The sequence below is a fragment of the Cygnus olor genome, chromosome 1 (assembly GCF_009769625.2).
Source record: "Cygnus olor isolate bCygOlo1 chromosome 1, bCygOlo1.pri.v2, whole genome shotgun sequence".
Classification (NCBI taxonomy): Eukaryota; Metazoa; Chordata; class Aves; order Anseriformes; family Anatidae; genus Cygnus; species Cygnus olor.
This window is the reverse complement of record NC_049169.1, coordinates 88626843-88645978: the sequence shown is the minus strand read 5'-3', so window position 1 is coordinate 88645978 and position 19136 is coordinate 88626843. Positions and strand designations below refer to the sequence as shown.

The 19136-nt window shown below is 34.9% G+C and overlaps 1 protein-coding gene across 6 annotated transcripts in view; it reads left to right on the top strand.

Annotated features, from left to right (window-relative positions):
• Positions 1–16336, top strand: part of ARL13B (ADP ribosylation factor like GTPase 13B) — a 49568-nt gene extending 33232 nt beyond the window's left edge. For 5 of the 6 annotated variants that reach the window (XM_040568112.1, XM_040568119.1, XM_040568128.1 and 2 more), the window contains exons 5-11: positions 2501–2606; positions 5352–5554; positions 7854–7950; positions 8807–9029; positions 9508–9624; positions 10097–10165; positions 14066–16336. In XM_040568112.1, coding sequence (XP_040424046.1) covers positions 2501–2606; positions 5352–5554; positions 7854–7950; positions 8807–9029; positions 9508–9624; positions 10097–10165; positions 14066–14142 — 892 coding nt within the window. In that variant the 3' untranslated portion in view covers positions 14143–16336. The remainder of the gene's footprint in view (positions 1–2500; positions 2607–5351; positions 5555–7853; positions 7951–8806; positions 9030–9507; positions 9625–10096; positions 10166–14065) is intronic. The other variant, XM_040568126.1, reaches the window with a different exon arrangement.
• Positions 16337–19136: the final 2800 nt, after the last annotated feature.

Here is a 19136-nt window from a genome sequence, read left to right as displayed (position 1 = left end):
TATTCTGGAAAATGGGAAGGAATAAGTTCTTGGATCAAACTGAGTTGCTGACAAGTTCTGCTTCACAATAGAGTGAATTCCTACCACTTGTTCCCTCCCTGCAAGAAGTATGATAAATCTGAAGTACTAGCCTTGGTTGAACAGTCCCTAAAAGCCATTTGAGTTGGTGACAATGACTTGAGATTTCGGAAGAAAAGCCATGAGGTCTGGTTCTAAAACAATCTTCCATTGCATTTATGGAAACCAAATGATTTGTGATTTTATCCTGAAATTTGAATCAGAGTTCTTTTGCAATGGAACAGTTGCTTAATTTCTGAACATGAGCTTACTTGAATTGCTTTACTAGAGAGAAGTCAGTGCAATCTTTAGGTTCCCTAATGCTATGCAATACTTCTCTTCACAACTTTTGCACTTAATTTGGATTATGACTATTGTAGAAAGTATTACAACTATTGTAGAAAGCAAAATCAGATTGCATTTTGTGCTTATATTCCAAAATGGTCTACATTTGTTCGACACAAACAGTACTAATTTACGTGCTGGCAAGTAGTAACTTTGAACAGGAATAATATATTGTTGATGAAATATTATTTAATGCCTTTTCACAGTTCCTGGAGATTTACCATACTAGCTTTTAATTAAAAGCAGTTAATGAGAAAGGAATGACTATATATCCTGTTGTCACCAACTGTTTTTCTGAAGGATGGGATCAACACCTGGACTTGACTCCTCTTGTGAAGTTTTGTTTATTTCTTATAAAACCCTTAGCTCCTCATGAACATAAAATATTTCTTATGTGTTTGTCTCTTTTTTGTTGCCTTTGTGTAAAAGTATTCTTTGGATTTCTATCTAAACTTGCTGATTTGTTATTAACATCTGCTTACACGTGAACTCAGAAAATCATTCACCAATTGTGAGTGCAAGTTTGCTTTTTAAAATTTGTTCTAGGGGAATATGTCTGCTTGGCTAACATGATCCTATACGCTTAGGTGAAGTTAGTTATCTTGTTAACATTTTTCTACACATTTTTTCATGTAGACTTGTCAATTGCTTCTAACAACTTTATCCTTTTCTGTTGAATTTGAAATCTACAGGTATAGAATACATTTATTAGGATGAATGCATGTTGCTGGAGAATGACTGAGGAGATTTTAGCCTCTATTTTTCCTAAAGAAATGAGGCATACACAATCCTAATGCCTATAGTCCTTCGTACCGTCCTGGATGTTTACCGATTTAAGACTATTGTAATCAAGGAATTGAGTTCTCAGGGACTGTCGAGTCCACTGTTTCATGAAAATTATTACTTGGACAGCCGAGAGAAATCCCCATCAGGGACAAGATTTCACCTTTCTGCGATACACGGTTCTATAGAGGTTTTGGCAGTTGTACTTTTCCTTACATGTAGTTTGTGATGCACCTATTAGGGCGTTAGGTCAGAAGCTTTTCCAGTTTGATATCATACAAAGGAGTTGCCAGTGAAACATTCAAAAATTAGACTTGAGGAAGCAACTCAAGTTTTTGTGGTTGTACTATGGTATCACCACAAGTTTACTGAGGTGAAGAATTTAAATATTGGGATGTTTATTACTCCGGACAGCACTCTTTTTAATAGTTATGGATAACGGTGTTGAAAGGAACATAATATCCTCTGTTTTCAGATCTATGTACGTATTTGAGTGTGAAATGATGAATAACATTCGTTTGGGTGGTGAGGCAGATTGGTTTTGTACCATCTACAAAACATGTTATTGGCAATAGTGTTGGATACAGTTATGGAGTATGTGGAAGACAAGTGTTATCTAGAACAATAATCTCCCCAAAATTAAGGAGATGTTTATATTCTGGAGTCCTCATTGCTACCATATTTCTAAGAAATAAGACAATAATGTCACTTTATCATACAGAAGACTTATTTTACAAGCTATGTGTTTCATATACCTTCCTTTTCTTCTCTCCATGCAATAATAAAGAATGTCTTTTAGAGCCATTCGTGCAAGTTCTGAGTTTTACTTATGAAGGGCAGATTCGATGAAGGGCAGATTTAAAACACTACATACCAAACTGGCAGCAGAGAAAGATTCTAGAGAGTACACAGACCTGAGATGATCATGGAGCAGTGTTATGTAGGAAAATGCACATGGTTTGGGAAGCTATGATGTTCTGAACTTTGATCCATATACTCCACCAGGTTGTACTGGGTGGCTTCAGGTGTAGAGCAGTACAATCTTTTACCTCTGTCTTCTTAGCTGTAAAATAAAATTGCTTTGTCTATGGGTGCATAGTAATTACTTGATATTAGTATCTCTGAAAATGGTATATGGACTAACATATCATTTATTAAGTTGAAAGAAAAGCTAAGAAATAAGGCTGGAGCAAGGAGTTTTCTCTTTATTTTCTTCATTTTCCTACTTCTGTCAAAAATACAGTTTTGGAGATCTGATCTCTTTATGTGTCAGGGTGCTAAGTGTTTTTTCTTTTGATTTTTTTTTTTTCTTTAGGCTGGCAAATAAGCAGGACAGAGAAGGAGCTCTGTCAGAAGCAGATGTAATTGAGTCCTTATCTCTGGAAAAGCTTGTCAATGAACACAAGTGTCTATGTCAAATTGTAAGTATTTTTTAAGATGTTTCATATACATACGTAACGCTTGCCAAGAGGTAGAGGATTATGCCATATAGCATAAAACCAATCTGGAACGCTGCAATTCCAGCAAAGGTACAGTAGGTGCATATGTTTTGCAAGTAGATCTACTGTTCACCTTGACACTTGGTTTCTGGATCTGTTAAAGAAATCTATATAATGGCCCTCAGAGTATACTTCCTGGTCCACTCTGAAACCACATACAGATAATTACGTACCAATGTGGATTAAAACTTTTTCAGCTAATACAGCAAGTTTATTATTCCACCTTTTAAAAAAAAAAAAGTAGGAAATAAAATTTGCTGATGTCGACATTCAGGAAGAACCACTGTTCAGATATGATATTTGTCTCCTTTCTGTTGATAGCTAGAACCACCATTTAGTCTGAGCTACCATCTGACAAAGAGTAAGAATTTAATCTAATTCCTAGCCCAGTAGTCACAGTAAGATCAGGTTAACATCTGTCTTAAAATAACCACATTTCAGGTGCAGTAGTCAGTGTCATGTTTAAAAAAAGAAAAAGAAAAAATCCTTAAAATATTTATTTAAAAAGACAACAAAAGGCTCCATAAAGGATATTTAATATTAGTCAGAATTTTGGATAACTTATCCAAATCAACAGTGCTTCAAGTTTTCTTTCAGCCTTTGTTTTAATCAACAAGGCTGCTAATTTAACTATTTGTGGGCTTGAGCTTCATGATCTTTTTCTAATTGAAACAATAAATACTTTAAAAGATGATCTGAGTTATGCTGAGACTATTAAACATCATTTGAAGACAATTTTGCAAAACTATTCCATCTGGTATTTGGGTTTTGAAGTTAAAAAAAAAAAAAAAAAAAAAAAACCTATTAATTCCCAAGGGAGGGTTAGAAAACTCATAGGAAAATACAGAAAATATTTTTGCTAGAAAGTTGGGTTATAGCAGTGCCACAGCTATATTCATTATGTCATGACTCTTTGAGGGCTTTTCTTCAGTCAGTGGACTTTGCAATAGGCATATACAGCAATCATTTAAAAAAAAAAAAAAAGAGCTCACTTTTTTTTCATGAGGGATTTCTGTGGCAAAAATATTTTCTTGCAAAGCACTACCAATAATTAAAAAAAAAGGCCTGAATGATTCTAATGTTTTTCCAATACTTTAGAATTATGTAATTTATGATATTTCATCACAGTGCTGTTCTCATTCTCCATTTTTATCTCAATGTAGTCAACAAAGACACTAGATTGCGTACTCTGGCATCTTAGCTGAAAGCAGTTGTTGAGAGTCTTGTATACTTCTTTACAAAGTATGAAGGGGAGCTTCTTTTTTACAAGTTTCATCAAAGATAAACCTGATCCCAAGGTCTTTCAATATGATGACTTATGGGATGAATTTAAAGAGGAATTTTTAAAAGATAGAAATAAAATTAGGCCATATTTTTGTTTGATCTTACTATTTTAATTGGTTTTCTTCTGTTTCTTAATTCCCTGCAAAAATATTAAAACAAATGGAATCATTTTCTCACTGTCACACAGTGTTAGTCAGAATGACCTTTATCTTTTCCTTTTTAAAAAATATTTCTATACTTTCTATATTTCTAAACTTCTATATTTTATATCTGAACTACAGCAACAATAACCTTTGTGCAAACCTAGAATAAAATTGCCCCAGTGCTGTCCATTATCTTAGTTTTCTCAGATAAACAAGTTTAGTCTTCTCAGAGAAACAAGGTATTATTGCCTATACATCTTCCTGATTAGGTTCTGCTAGAGAATACTGTAGGGTTGTAAGGTGAATAACACTCATACTTGAACCTTAATTTAGACAGTGTTGGAATGTATTAAAATGCAAGCAATGTTTGGCACTCAAGGGGGGACACAACAGGTCAAAATTACTTTTTTTCTGTTTCAAATTGTCCATACCTTATCTGGCTATGGTGTAATTTAAGTGCTTGTAACTGAAGATAGAATACAGGGAATTTTTAGGTGGTATGAGTTGAGAAGGAAGAAAAATTAAAAAAAATAAATCATGAACATAAATCCCAAATCAATCAAATCATACAATCAGTATGAAACATTTGTTCTTCATTTCAAATAAACAGCTTGAAATATGCAATAGCTTTTAATCGAGTTCAGGACCCATACAGGGTGCCAGAAGATTCTGGAAAACAGTTCGGAAGAGATCTAGAAAGGTCTGCTAGTCCTTTTCCATGCTCTAAACTTGAATCAAGCCATGTCTCTTTGGTTCCAATTAGAGCCCATTATACTTGTATTCCTGACTATGAACATGAAGAACAAATTACTCTTTTTCTATTTGCAATTAATCCCATTTCTTGAGGGTTATTATTATAAGGTTGAAGCTTTTTCTTCTCAAGGGAGAAACCACTCCTGTTTCTTTAGTGTTTTCTTACCCAGATGTGTTTTCATAACCAGATTTTTTTTATTTTTCTGTTCGTCTTGATACCTTCCAGTCAAGCTACGCCTTCCTTCAAGTGTTTCATCCAAGCTAGATAAAGTATTCCAAACTAATTTAGCAATGTTTTGCACCTATCTTCCAACAGATTTGCCTAATGGTGTTTCTCTTGCTTGCTGATGAGAATATCATAAAAAAAAAAAGTTTAATTCTAGTTGAGATGCATAATATTGTTGTTTGGCTGAGTTCTTGTTTTTGGTTAAGTAATGTGATCAGAACTGCAAATAATTTTCCCCTTTTCTCTTCCTTGTATTTACAGGAACCTTGTTCGGCTGTCATGGGCTGTGGGAAAAAAATTGATAAATCAATAAAAAAAGGTTTGTATTGGCTTCTACATATCATAGCAAAAGATTTTGATGCCTTAAATGAGCGCATCCAAAGAGACACTACAGAACAAAAAGCATATGAAGAACAAAAGAAACAAGAACGAGCTGAGCGAGTGAGAAGGATACGTGAAGAAAGGTATTCTTTCTGTAATTTCTCCTACCTCACTTTCCTCCTTCCCTCTCTCGCTAAGATGCTTGATTCATTCTTGTACATAAAGCTTGTGGGAACCCTGCTACGATTGATTTGGCTTACAAGCCAAGAGCCTTCATATTAGAAATAGTGACCTGAATGCTAAAGCTTTTCTTTAAGACCTACAAGTTTTTGCTTGGTTCACTCCCTTTATTATTATTTTTTTTAACTGGGCTGGAGATGCACTATGAGTTTGTGAGTGAGAATTGTAAGGCAGTTGTGGAATAAATTTAGTCTTGCTGGTATAACTTCATAGGAGGCTAACCTAAAAAAAAAAAAAATCTTGTCATTTATTTTTAACATGCCTTCAAGTGTGTCCTAAAATAAACTTTTATTAACTTAAATAAGACTTTGTAATCCACACATGAATATCGAAGAGTAAATGTGAAACTTTACTCAACAGAATGCTTGATAAACTAGGTTATCCAGCAGGTGAGGTATGGAGGGACTTACATTGATGCAGGGGAACCAGGGACTCGTGATTTATTTAGAGCCCTTGTGGCTCTGCAACCTACAAGGGTTCCTATCAGAGACTGTTGTGAATCATTTTACTGGAGCATTATTACAAAATCTTCCAAGCACCCCTTTTTTGCTGTCTGCCCTATACATGCAGAGACCTGCAAGTCTCAGTTACTGAGAAGTGATTGTGAAGTTACTGGTGAGTATCTTGGCTTGTGCTCTTATTGATTTGTTATACTCCAGTACAGTGAATAACTTAGACACTGCAATTGAGATGAATATGTTTTAAACACCTGGAGTTTGTCACAGTCTTACTATGTTTTACAAACATATAAAAATGCACATGCTGTTAGCTTGCCAGATGTCTGCGTAGACAATGCCCTCTGACCATGTTGGCTTTATGCCGTGTTGAGAGATAGAAGGGCTGACTGTAGAAAATGTCTCAAAGGGAGTGTCTGATAACATGGGCATTTTCCATATATTCTGTTACTGATCGGAGTGATTTTGATAGTGTTTGTTCACTGGAGGAATGGTTGGATCTGGATTAAAGGCTTAAATTGTTGCCTAACTCGTTGCATCTTAGAAGGAAGCTAACTAGTAATTTCTGATGTTTTATCGTGTAGCTGAGGGATTGGCTCAGGTTTAAGAGATGGCATTTTGCTGTTTGTATCAAATCAATTTCTTACTGTCAGAAACAGGTTATTCTTGATTCAAGTAGAATTCTGTTTCATTCTATGTTCTAATAATTCCCCAGACTGCTCTATTTTGTTCAGATTTGCTTCCCTGAATGTTTTCTCAAAGTGCATTTCCTCCACAATGTGCTACAATGTTAGTAGCAATCATCTTGTTCCAAATGGAAAATGAGACAGAAGTAGTGCAAGTAAATTTTAAAATAGCATTGGCCTTTTCTTCCAAGCTGCATGGTTTCATGGGTAGATCAGCTCAGTTTCGTTCCCATCTGTGCCTCTGAAAAACAGCATTACTTCCTTTCTCAGCATTTGCAGCTGTAAAATTTGTGTAACAGTGACTTCCTGTGTGTAAGTAACATTAGATCTATTGATGAAAAGTGTTTCAATGTAGTATATTAATAATATATTATTTAATCCATGGTAATTTAATATTCATTGCATAGAGATCTGGTGCATACAAAATAGCTGGTGCTGTTGCAATAACAGTGTACTGAGCAGCATGCATCTTTCTGAACGTTTGAGTCGTTAGAACAAATAAGATTCCCTAACTGCTTGAATAGCTTGTCACCTGTTCTTCCTTCCATATATTAAGATGTATCTAGAATTACGAGAAATGGAGGTGTATTAAAAATTGAAGGTGATGTTTCAGATAGTATGGTTTCTGACAGTGTAGTTTCTTTTTAAAGTTGATTACCTAGAAATAATTGTTACAAAAGATTACCAGTGAGAATATTTCAGCACGCTGTTGAACAATCAATACCTTCCAGTTACAGAAACATTCTGTCACATATCTGGTCCTTAGAAACTGCTTCCACTTTCTGTAATGTTTTGCCATAAAGAAGCATGTGTTTCTACCACTGACGTAACATGTACTTGTGCTTTATTGAGGTCAGCCTGTTGTTGTGATATTTGACAAATGTCTTTCAAAATACAGAAGCATACTGTAAAAATCAGCTGGCATAAATTAGAGGATGAGCTAGATGACCTAACGACTGTTCTCTATTAAGTAAAATTTATGGTGTGTCTTATTCATAATTCTTTGTTCATCTTCCTCCCTCCACTCGCAAAACACACTAAACAACAAAACAATAAAAAAGGGAAAGAGAAGAAGGAAGAAGCGTACCTGATGATGAGGACCCTGAGCCTGGGAACTCTGAAAATCCCTTCCAGCCTATAGCAGCCGTAATCTCTGAGGTATGAGAATATGTGGAAATCTGGATCATTTTAGACCTACTACTAACAAATGTCTGAGAGGTAATAAGAAAAATGGTTCCTTTGAAAGAATTGTTTTAAGTCTGTACATACAATACTTTTTTTTAATCTTCAGTCTTGTTTTGTGTGCATTGAATCAATGCTTTCATATTATGAAAATCACCTGTCGTAGATTCAGGGGAAAAAATTGTAAACCAAGTAAAATAAAGGTATTATAACCAAATGATTGAAAATATTTGCCAGTTAAACTATTGGATATTCAGGAGTGGAAAATATTCACGGTCTACCAATATCTTCTAAAGTATTTGAGATCTATAGTGGGTCACACAAAATCTTCCTGCCTACATCAACTGTTTAGATTTGTGAACATAACTTGTTGTTTTCTTTTCTGTTGAAAACTAGGACAGTAGAAAAGGTTTTGCTTAGGACTGTTCATGTTGTTTATATATCCAGTATGATTTTTTTCCTCCTATATCCCTCCCCCCTCCCCCCCCCCCCCCCCCAAAAAAAAGACAAAGCAAGACTGTAAAGCTCTGTCAATCATATGTAAGTGAATGTCAATATATAAATCCAAAGATATTTCTTCTGCTGTTAATCTCTTTATCTTTTTTTTTTCTTGTGCCCCACTGAACAGTATATTGGAAATGTTAGTTTCTTCATGTGAAACATTTAAAGAAAAAAGGATAGTAGGAATATAGGAATATTCTGATTTTAAAATAACCTTTTATTTAAAAAAAAAAAACTTTTATTATTAGTTTACTCCATTAGAAGTTGTAAAAAAAAAAAAAAAACAAAAAACAAGCAAACAAACATAAACATATATTATTATTCTCATTAGAATGAAAAACAAATGGAAAAGAAGCGGCTAAGGTTGGAGACTGAAAAGGCTACTGTTGTCTCAAAATCTCAAACAGAGCAGGAACAAATGGATGCGCAGCAACTATCCAGTAGCAGTAGCCAAAAAACAAATGACAGTAGACTAGAAACATGCAATTCTACAGCTACACAGCATTTGCAGCATGAAGAAAACGAGCAGCAAGCCTCAGAAAGGCATGACTCAGGTAATGCTGCTTCGTATTAATGTTTCATTTAATGTTACTTCTCATGTAATTCTTCCCTGTGTCTGCATAACTTTTCAGGATACCACATGGCAGTTAAATCTGTTGAAAACATACAAATGCACCATTAGGTTATTGTATTGAAAAAAAACACACTATTTTTAAGAACCGTGAATTTGTTGGTTTAGCTGAAATTGGATTTTTTTTATTATAATCAAATATGTGATCAAATTGCCATCAGTACCAAGTTAAGTTGAACTTACTAAAATGTAAAGTTTCCATATATTTTATGCTTACATTTTGTTCTATATAGCAAAGCATGCTGTGAACATTGTACATTTCACAAGCTTTTGTTGTATTGTGCAAGTCTAGAGTGAAAATGCTGATGCATCTCACCCCACCAATTGTATTAAAAGATGATTTAACATGTTCTTTGAATATCACTATATGGTATGTAATGCTTTATTTCTGCTTGATATAGATAACAATAAGAAGAAAAATAGAAAAACAAAATTAAAAAGGGGCCACAGAGTGGAACCCATTAATGCAGAAGATACTGTTCCCAAAAATCCTACACCACCACCATCTCTTCCGCCAGGTAAGTGTACTAACAAACAAAATAATCGATGTCTCAATTTGTGTTTTTTAAACATTTAAAATATTAATTTGTGAATGGCGAAACTAAAATGCCTTTATGCAGAGGTATGCTACTGAACATTCCTCTCTGAGAAATCTTTGATGCAGTTTCGCACTTCATGGTCTGAACTTTCAGCAGTATTGATTTGATCATTTGATCCATTCCATGGGGGGAAGTTATTATTTTCACACGCGCAAAAATGTCAGACGCTAATCAATTTTTCATCAGTGAGTAGTCAAAATACCAGTATTTTTAAGGGTAGATTGGTTTATTTGAATATTATTTCATCAATATTCATCATATATGTATAATATATTACATACTTTTCCCTTTCTAAATGCTTTGAATTCTCCCAAAAGGATATGGCTTCCATACATTTTCTCAGAATCAAGTGCAGTAGTGATGTGTTTTGACTGTCTTTTTTTCCCTTTAGTTGGCTGGGGAACTCCCAAACTTAATAGACTTCGAAAACTTGAGCCTCTTGGTGAAACACATCATGCTGGTAATTTAAAATATTTTGGGTTTTGACCTCTTTTAAAGCTTTCTCCATAATTCATTCACTTTTATATTCATTTCATTCTTCATCCTTTTTTTAATTCTTAATGCCAGCATTCTTTGACCAAAAGCAACTCTTTTGCTTAGTAGAAGGCATCTTTTTGATTTTTCAAGTCATGTTTCCTTTTTTTAACCAAAAGAATAAGTTCCCTCAGATTCCTGTGCGAAGTTTAAAGTGACATGGGATATAGAAAGCTATTTATTTGCTCAGCAGCATGCAACTAAATATAAAGTTGCATATGACAAAGAGTAACAGGATCAGTTACTTTAAGTGTGCAAACACATACTTCCAAAATAAAGATGTCAAGGTATTTCTCTGCTGTCCATGTGTAGACAGCTCCTCATTATCTGATGCACTGAGGACAGGGTTTGGGTTACCTAGATTAGATATTGGAAAATCCCTAAGGTGTTAAGCAGAAAGAATACTGCAGAAACACTTCTGCAGGACTGCAGAGATCCAGCTGGGCTTATTGATTTGGTTCTGCACTGAGCTGTGTGATTGTTTCCACACTGATCTTACGATCTGATCGGGAACTGCTAATTACTTCACAATGATGAACCCAAATGGGCCCTGTGTATTTCTGTGGTTTTGTGAACTGTAGTTTACCTCCAGCTGAATTTGTGGTGTGTAATCTGACAGCTTATGTTGCCTCTTGAGACAGTCTACACATTCTTCTACCTACTGCTTCCATTTACATACAGTTTAAAAAGCATAGACTATAAGCTTTTTGTCAAGGATTTGGAGGTGTTTGTCGTTTGTTTTTTTGTGAGGAGGAGAGCTAAGGACATGTGGGCACCCATGCATTAATTGCATTACGTTAGCAATTCCAAATGAGGTACTGCAGTCCCAAATCTGATGAAAAGTCCAACATAAATTTGATTGCAGAATTGAGATTTCCAATTTAAAACTTGCTTATTGGTTTGCCAGGAGAGATGTGAGGGGGAAAGCTTGGGATCTGTCTGGTGCTTTACTTTTGAAGAGCCATGTCCCTGAAAGTTCACAAACTGGTAGGAGAAATAGGTTTAGTAACTTGAAATGTCAAGGTTCAGTAGGTAGAATCTTGATGTTTCTCTTTATTGATGGTTGATTTTATTTTTCAAGAACCACAGATGATGTTTTCTTCATATCACAGAGGCTGGAAGGGACAGAGGTCATTTGGTCAACTCCCACTGCTCTAGCAGGGCTGCCTAGAGCAGATTGCCCTGGACCATGTCCAGGCGGCTTTTTGAATGTCTCCAAGGACTGGGCAACCTGTGCATTCTCAGTTTTTTAACAAATGCTGTGGAGAAGTCTTTACTTTCTGCTTACATTTTCTTTTAAACAAAGAAAAAAGAAAAGTTCTTCATTAACCTCTCTTCTTCATCTTTTTCGAATATTGCCATTTCTGGGGGCATCCCCCGTCCTTTCCTGCCCTGCCCATCCTTTGTGAAGAGCCTGTAACCATCTGTTGTTTTAACACCCTAGTGACTGGCCTCTTCCCATTAGGTTTTGCTTATGCCAATGATGATGTAGCTCTGGGACTGAGCCAAGGCTTCTAGCTTGGTTTCATGTTAATTAACATGCGTGTCTTGAAGGCACAATTTGCAGTTAAAGCTTACAAGTTTTTTTATTTCCTTTATCTGGAGCTTTGGTAAAGCTTTCTTCTCTGTGATTCTCAGATTCCTTAAGACGGAAAAAGAGGTGAACTGTTTCATCCAGCAGTATTGAATTCTGTTGACCTCTCATGCTTTGTCCAACAATTAATGGCTAAGTGTCTGTAAAGTCTTTGTGTATGGGGCAAATAAACACCTACCTTCTTATAGACCAGGCTGAAAAAATGTAATTCCAGTAGGCTGATCCAGTGGGTGCTTGTGTCAGGGTTCCAACTAAGGTTGTTTGTGTCCGTAGGAGCAAGGAAAGAAAAAAGCTATTTAACCTTTCCAAGTATTTAACTAAAAGTTTGCTTTTAAAATTTTAAGGAGCCTTGTTTATGCATAGAGGTTATTTTCAGGAGTACTCTGAGTCCATATCCAAGAGTGTATCACTTAATCATTTGATAGCTCCTCAATGTAAGTCAAGAAAAAACCCTTATGCTTTAAAACAAATATGAATTTTCCTAATGTTGATTTCTACTAGTCCATGAAAAAACACAGGAATAGGCATTTCTCAGAATTCATGTGCATTCTAGTGCAAGTCTTTGTTAGTTTAGGAGAGCAGTTATTCCTCTAATTTTGTATTAACTTTTTTTTTTTTTGAAATAGCACAGAGAGGTTGTACTGACGTTGCTGCTGAAATAGATAAAATTAGTGTGGTGTGAGGTTAAAACAACATGCAAAGGTCTGGTTTTTAATGCTAGATGTTCTTAGAGTTGTAAATCTGTCTTAATGATTTAATGTGCAAACTGAAAAATGTTAGTGATAGGGCTATTTCATGTATATATATTGAGTCATTTTTGTGTCATTCTTAGCAGAGAACATTACATAAACATTGGATGTTTAGGCAGAGTTAACAGGCTGTCAATTCTATAAATCTTTAATTACACAATTATTTTCACTAAAGACTGCAATTTTTTCAGTCATGGTAATGATTCTAGCACAACTCTTGCTAGTAAGTGCCCATTTATTGTCACTGGAGGATACATTTGCAAGAATGATGAACTTCTCTTATTATAGGAGCTAAAATTGTATGCCAGTTGTAAAGCTGTCTGCCAGACTTCAAGAAGCTGACTAATAAAGCATCCATTGTACAGGTTTTCATTTACCCTAAAATCATTTGTTGCACTGTTGCTTTTTGCATGCTGCTGTAACATTGACCTAGCTTCATTGAAGTCAAAGGATTACAACAGTATAAAATTATTACTATTTTACTGATTAAACATTAGGATAACTAAAAACGTGATCCTACATACGTGTACACATATTCTTGTAAGAGCAATGAGATCCAACTTGCTTGCTTTTGTTAACTTTAGCTCAGAAATGCGGTTTCAATGCAAGTTATTCTCTATATAGAATGAGTGTAATATAGCTTTTCTTGGAAGAATAGGATTTATTAAATGTGAATTTTGATGGCACATCGTCAAAGCTTTGTTGAGGAGGAGATTGTCCACGTAACAGAAATTGATATTTGAATGCTTCAGAAAGCTGCTTTTAATTTTTCTTGATTTCTCTCTGCTTCCACTTACCATTTTTCTTGATATTCTTTTTTTTTGTCTGTGCGTGTGAAATGCATTGTGTGTACCACTCTGCATGTTTGTTTTCTTTTTTTTCTTTCATATCACTAGCAAATGTTTGAGGATGATACTTACTCTCTTCTGGTATGTTTAATAACTTTTCCTTGAAAATTTTTCCTATTTTGAATTCCTTTATTAGCAGCAAGAGATGCTATACCTGTATCTAAAACTTCATAGTGTAGTTATTCTAGAAAGTTAGTATGGCTTTCAAGGTAGATGTCATGCAGAAATAATACCAAAATTTTGGATGCTGCCTAGTGTTACTATCACTTAAAAGCTTATTGCAATGTATTATTTACTACAGCAACATTCAAATTTTTATACTTCATTTTCTTAATTGTTATTTGTACACTTTGGATGTTTCATACATTTCGTGATGTTTGTAGGTTATTCTGGACTTGATCTTGCAAATGCTGATGCATGTCTAACAAAATGTAATTAAACGCTGGTTTGGCCAATGTACCTCCAGACGGTAGCACTATGCTTGAAGGTTGCTTTGTAGGAATTAGCTCTAAACTTGTAGGTTACCTAGCTTCTATTAAGAAAACAAGAATTTACTTTATTTAAACAGCCTATTAAGCAAGGGAGATGGTAAATCACAGTTTAATGTGTTTTTGTTTCTGGCATTTCTTATACAGATTTCTATGGAAAGCCTCTGCCCCCGCTGACTATACGCCAAAGACCCAACAGTGATACCCACGACATCATCGCTTAACTGGATCATAGATAACATCTAAAACACGTGGTCAAAAAATTGTATTAGAAATGGGTTTTGCCATTAAAGGAAAATTAATAATAATAATAATAAAAAGTCTATCAGCTTCTTGCAAAATAATAACTTGGTAACGACTAAATGTGGACTTCATTCTATCGTACGTGGTTGATCCTTTTACTTTTCACATCACCAGCTCTTCTTCAGGATTTAGAGTGAGTGCAAGAAAGGTCTGTGTGTCCGTGGAAACTCCTATGAACATGGTATGGAATATGTGTTGGGTTTACTTGCGAAAATACATAAACTGCTGTATTTCTTCAGCTGTAAACCTGAAGAAAAATACCTTCAAGGCCACGATATGGGATTGTATGTACTCATCAAAACCTTTCACCAGGTGCTGTGCAGTGATTTGATATTTTTGCAGCTACTAAATAGTTCTAAAGCATTTTATAAGATTCATGTATGTTAGGGTTAATATAGGCAGGTTATGCAACAAATACTGAGTATATTTTTCTAACTTTTTATATAACTATTTGAAAATTTGAGGGGACATGCATACCTACTACCAATAAGATGATACCTAGAAAGCATTGGAAAGCTGATAGCCAAATACATGCAAGTAGAACATGTTTGACTTTCACATATTTCTTGCAGTAGCAATACCTCTTATTAGGGATTACATTACCAGAAGCATATTTCATATTTCTGTCAATCTGAAGGGGTGGGGGGAAGGTAGAAAGGGAAGTTTAAGGTAAATACATTTTATACAAAATTATGCTATTTGAATTGTCTGAAAGTTTTCTTATGCATAGTTTTCTTAGTTTTGTTAACTGAGTTGGGTGTAGGTAATAAATTCAGTTTGAAAAAGAGCTGAATGTTGTATTGTCTACTATGGCATATAATAAAATTGCACATAGTGAAAGTTTTGCACTAATTCAGTCATCAGTTCTGATGGAAAACTGAATCATCCAATATGCATATAAACTCCAGCACTTTTTAATCTCGTCAATACTAAAATGCCATCTTGAAATCAAAACAAAACCAACAGAATTTTAAGGAGTTATATAATACTTCTATGTAGTGTTTTAATTTTACATTAAAAAATAAAATAAAATACAAGGGATAGGTAAAACGGGTTAGAATTAGATATATTCTTATTTATATATTATGTATATGATGTTTTTCCTCTTACATTGGAGACAATCATTGGTATATTGTGTAAAGGTATGTAGTTATGCCACTTAATTACAGCAAGGATGAAACCCCCATTCAAAGGTTTTTTGAAGAAGCGCTATTTGATTTTCTATTACACTGTCTTCCATAATGTAATATTAACAAATTATTTTAGTAGAAGTTAAATTAATGCCATGGATATATTCATCACTTTGACATTAGAAGTCTTTGCCACATAACCCTTAGGTCAATGAGTTACACAAACATATACATATTAATTGAACATATTAATTGAAATGACAAGATTAAGATTTTTTAAATTATGAGTGGAAAACATGATCAGACTTAAGAATATTAAGTTTGAAGTGGGTAGAGAGAAATATTCCAAGCTTGCAAATTTAGTATAAAGATTAAACAATTGTAACTGTCAGCATGAGAATACTTCTCTTGTATTCTAGTAGTGCAACGTGATTCGGTTTAATTATTCTCGGGATTTAGTCATTTTCACTTAAACATGATGATTGGGGGGGGGGATTGCATGTAAGTTTACATGTGCAATCCCAGTCTTACTATTTTTGACTGCATTACCACCTAATTGTTTTGGCTTAAAGGCTTCACTTTTGCTGACTTTTTTTTTTTTACAGCTTCAGTGTCTAGAAATGTATTACCCTTTCACTTTAACACCAATCCAAAATAAATTAATGGAAGTCTATTATAAATAAAGCTAAATACTGCTGTGGAAACAAAATTCGAAGAACTGAAATGTAAAATGTTGTTACTTATGTGTGAAATGTGTATTAAGCGTGTTGTGTGTGGACATGTATCAGTTTTGTTTTGTTTCTGCTTTTAAAATAAATTTGTACCAATATATGACCTAAGTACTAAAAAATTTTTCATACAAGTTTGTTTATGAATATGCTTTTTAATTATTTACTACGGTAGCTTTTTTTAGTACTTTATATTATCTTGACTTTTTATTTGCTCAAGTTTACATTTATGTATTGAATAAAACTAATGCACAGCATCAATGTTTCCCATATTATTATAAATTTCCCTTTTTTAGGCAAGTATAATCATAAATGGTTAATGTCTGCAAGTCTCACATTGCTATCATGTACAAAATAGATACCTTATAGATGGAATCTTTGCATATTTTCACAAATGCAGTATGGTCAAATTGAGAATATCATGATAGATTGACATTAGGATATATGTATTAGGATACATTTAACATTCTTTGATAGCATACTTAACATATGAGAAGATTAAAAAATTAAAATTTCAATATATTCTAATTGTCAGTGACCTCATTTTCAAAATGCAACAGTGCATGCAGCTAAGAATATTTTTACTTAATGAATGGTAAGCATACAGAAATATTCTGTGTAAGCAGAACATTTTGCATTGTACTGTGCAACAATTTAAGTACCTTTTGAAATATTTTGTTCAAAATGTAAGTTACATGTATCTTCTGAGATAAGGAACAGTAACTTTCCTAAGCTGAATTAGTCTAAAAAGTAATCAGTGCTTCCAAGTAAGCTGTTCTCACCCTCGTCATCTTATTTAGCCAAAACTAGAACGCACAGAAAGATCAAAATTTCAAGTTTTAAAGAAGGACCCTACTTAGTCTTAAAATAGAGAATAGTAACTATAGCTGACCGAAAAGGTAGGTATGTTTGATATCCGTTAGATTTAGCTTCATGTCTGTGACGTGGTCTCTCTATGTAAATAATTCACAGTAAGTAAGGGGACATGGCTACTGAGGTGGGGCAAAAGTACTGTGCTTTTATTGCTTAGATAATCTTGCAAGATTTGTATTTCAGTTCTACAGTTCTGAATGCTTTAAAGGAATTGCCTGCAATAGAAAGCTGATGCATGCTTTCTAATGGCCCTCTTGTGAGCTCTAGTTGTGAGGACCAAGATGGAAGGAACACTTCTGCTATTCACCAAAGTGCCGATGAGTCAAATGTAGCCAGCAAACCTTAAGCACATAAATAATCTCACTGGCTATCAACAGGCCTTGGAAGCCCATCCTGTAGTAGGGTCTAAGCCCCTGTTAGATCACTTTCTAGGCTGTGACTTTTGCATGGGTTTTATAAAGGACATGGTCATTATTTTTTCCTTGAAACTCAAAGAACTCTCCGGATCCTCTGAAGACCTGTCTGTCACTTAAAAATGGATTTCTTAGTTTTGCTGTGGTAGCCAGTGTTTATCCTGAGAGCAGTTATTTTCAGACACAGTGATACCACATTAGAAAAGGTTGATGGACAGTAACAAAGCAAGTAGCATGTCTTTTTGTAAAATAACGTTCAGCCAGTATTTCTTTTTTCACTCACATATTGCAAAATTTAATTAAAAGCATAGTACTGTAATTTCAGGATGCTACCCACTAACATAGCAGCACTGCCCATTAGCTTTCTAGCTTCTGGAACTGATCCAACTTATTACTTTGAATAGAACAAGTCCCATGGTATTTCAACAGATGCATCCTTTAATGAAGAAGGTACTAAATTTTAAAAGTGAATGAAGTTTGGAGACCAGTTTATCCTAGGACAGAGGAATTCCTCCCCTTCCCCCCACTATTCAGACACACTTATTTTCTTTCCTAGGATTACTCTGGCAACTGCTCTGTAGTAACAAAACACACGCTTTTCACAAAATTTTAGGAATCTGATTAACAATGTTAGTAAGTAAGTGTATATTCCTCAGTGAATATGAATTTAACATCAAATTCTCTTCATGTTGGGCTAGTGGAAGGATTGAGACAGTGGAAAAAGTGGAGTGAGAGCGTGTAATAAGTGAAGTCCTTACATCAAGACAAGTACACGGGTTAGACTGGTGAAGACCAACAAAGCCAAGGGAGACCTGGGTGGGGTAGCCATGCTACTGAAACAATGATTCACTGGTAAGCAACAAGATGATAAGACTGAAGGACTGGGGAAGAGCAGCAGACTCAGACTTTTTAATTGTTTACATAAACTTAAAATTTCTTCAGAATGGGGTAATTTTTGTCCTCTACATTTAAGCAAGGGTGGCTCTCTCAGCATTCTTTCTTTTTTTTAAATTTTGTTAGCAAAATAAAATTAAATTACCTTATGTGTTTTCTTGTATGTGTTGTAGGACTTGGAAGAATTATAACCGCAGAGAACTATACTTTTATACCAGTTTTGTCCCATATCTGGTTGTACAATTCCTTTATCAAAAACCCTTCCGTTTTCCTTTCGCATTTGTTGTGTAGGTCTACGTTTCACCTACTGGCTCCTTCTCAGGATGCTGATTGAAACATTTCTAATAATCTGTGAAGTTTGATGATGATAATTTGCATGAGGCTTGCATGAACATTCTTAGTCTTCATTAATCAGTGCCTGAAACTCAAATATTTATTTATATGACAGCACTCTTGCCTTTACCTTTGCACCCTTTTCCATTCTGGATTTTAGAGGCCAGCGTAAGCACCCAATAGCTGCCCAGGCAGCCATTAATAGAAATGTTCCCTCTTGTCTGGGAACGGCAAGCAGCAATCTCAAACCTTAAAAACCTTAAGACATTCTTGTGTGTAATTTTTAAGTTTCCAATGATTTATTAGCAGTAACAGCAGATGAAACTAGAACCGATCTCTGACGTGGTTTGCAGGAGGTCGCTGAGTAGCTGTGTGGTAGTCACAACGCCTGTAAGTTTGGGCCAGCTGGGAGCTAAGGGCTGCAGACAAACTATTAGCAGACAAGTCTGATGCAGGGCTTGGATGGGGGCTGGCAGGGGCAGCTGGAGCAGGTTTTTATAAACTGATTAACCCAGGCCCACCATCACCCTGCGTTACGCCTTCC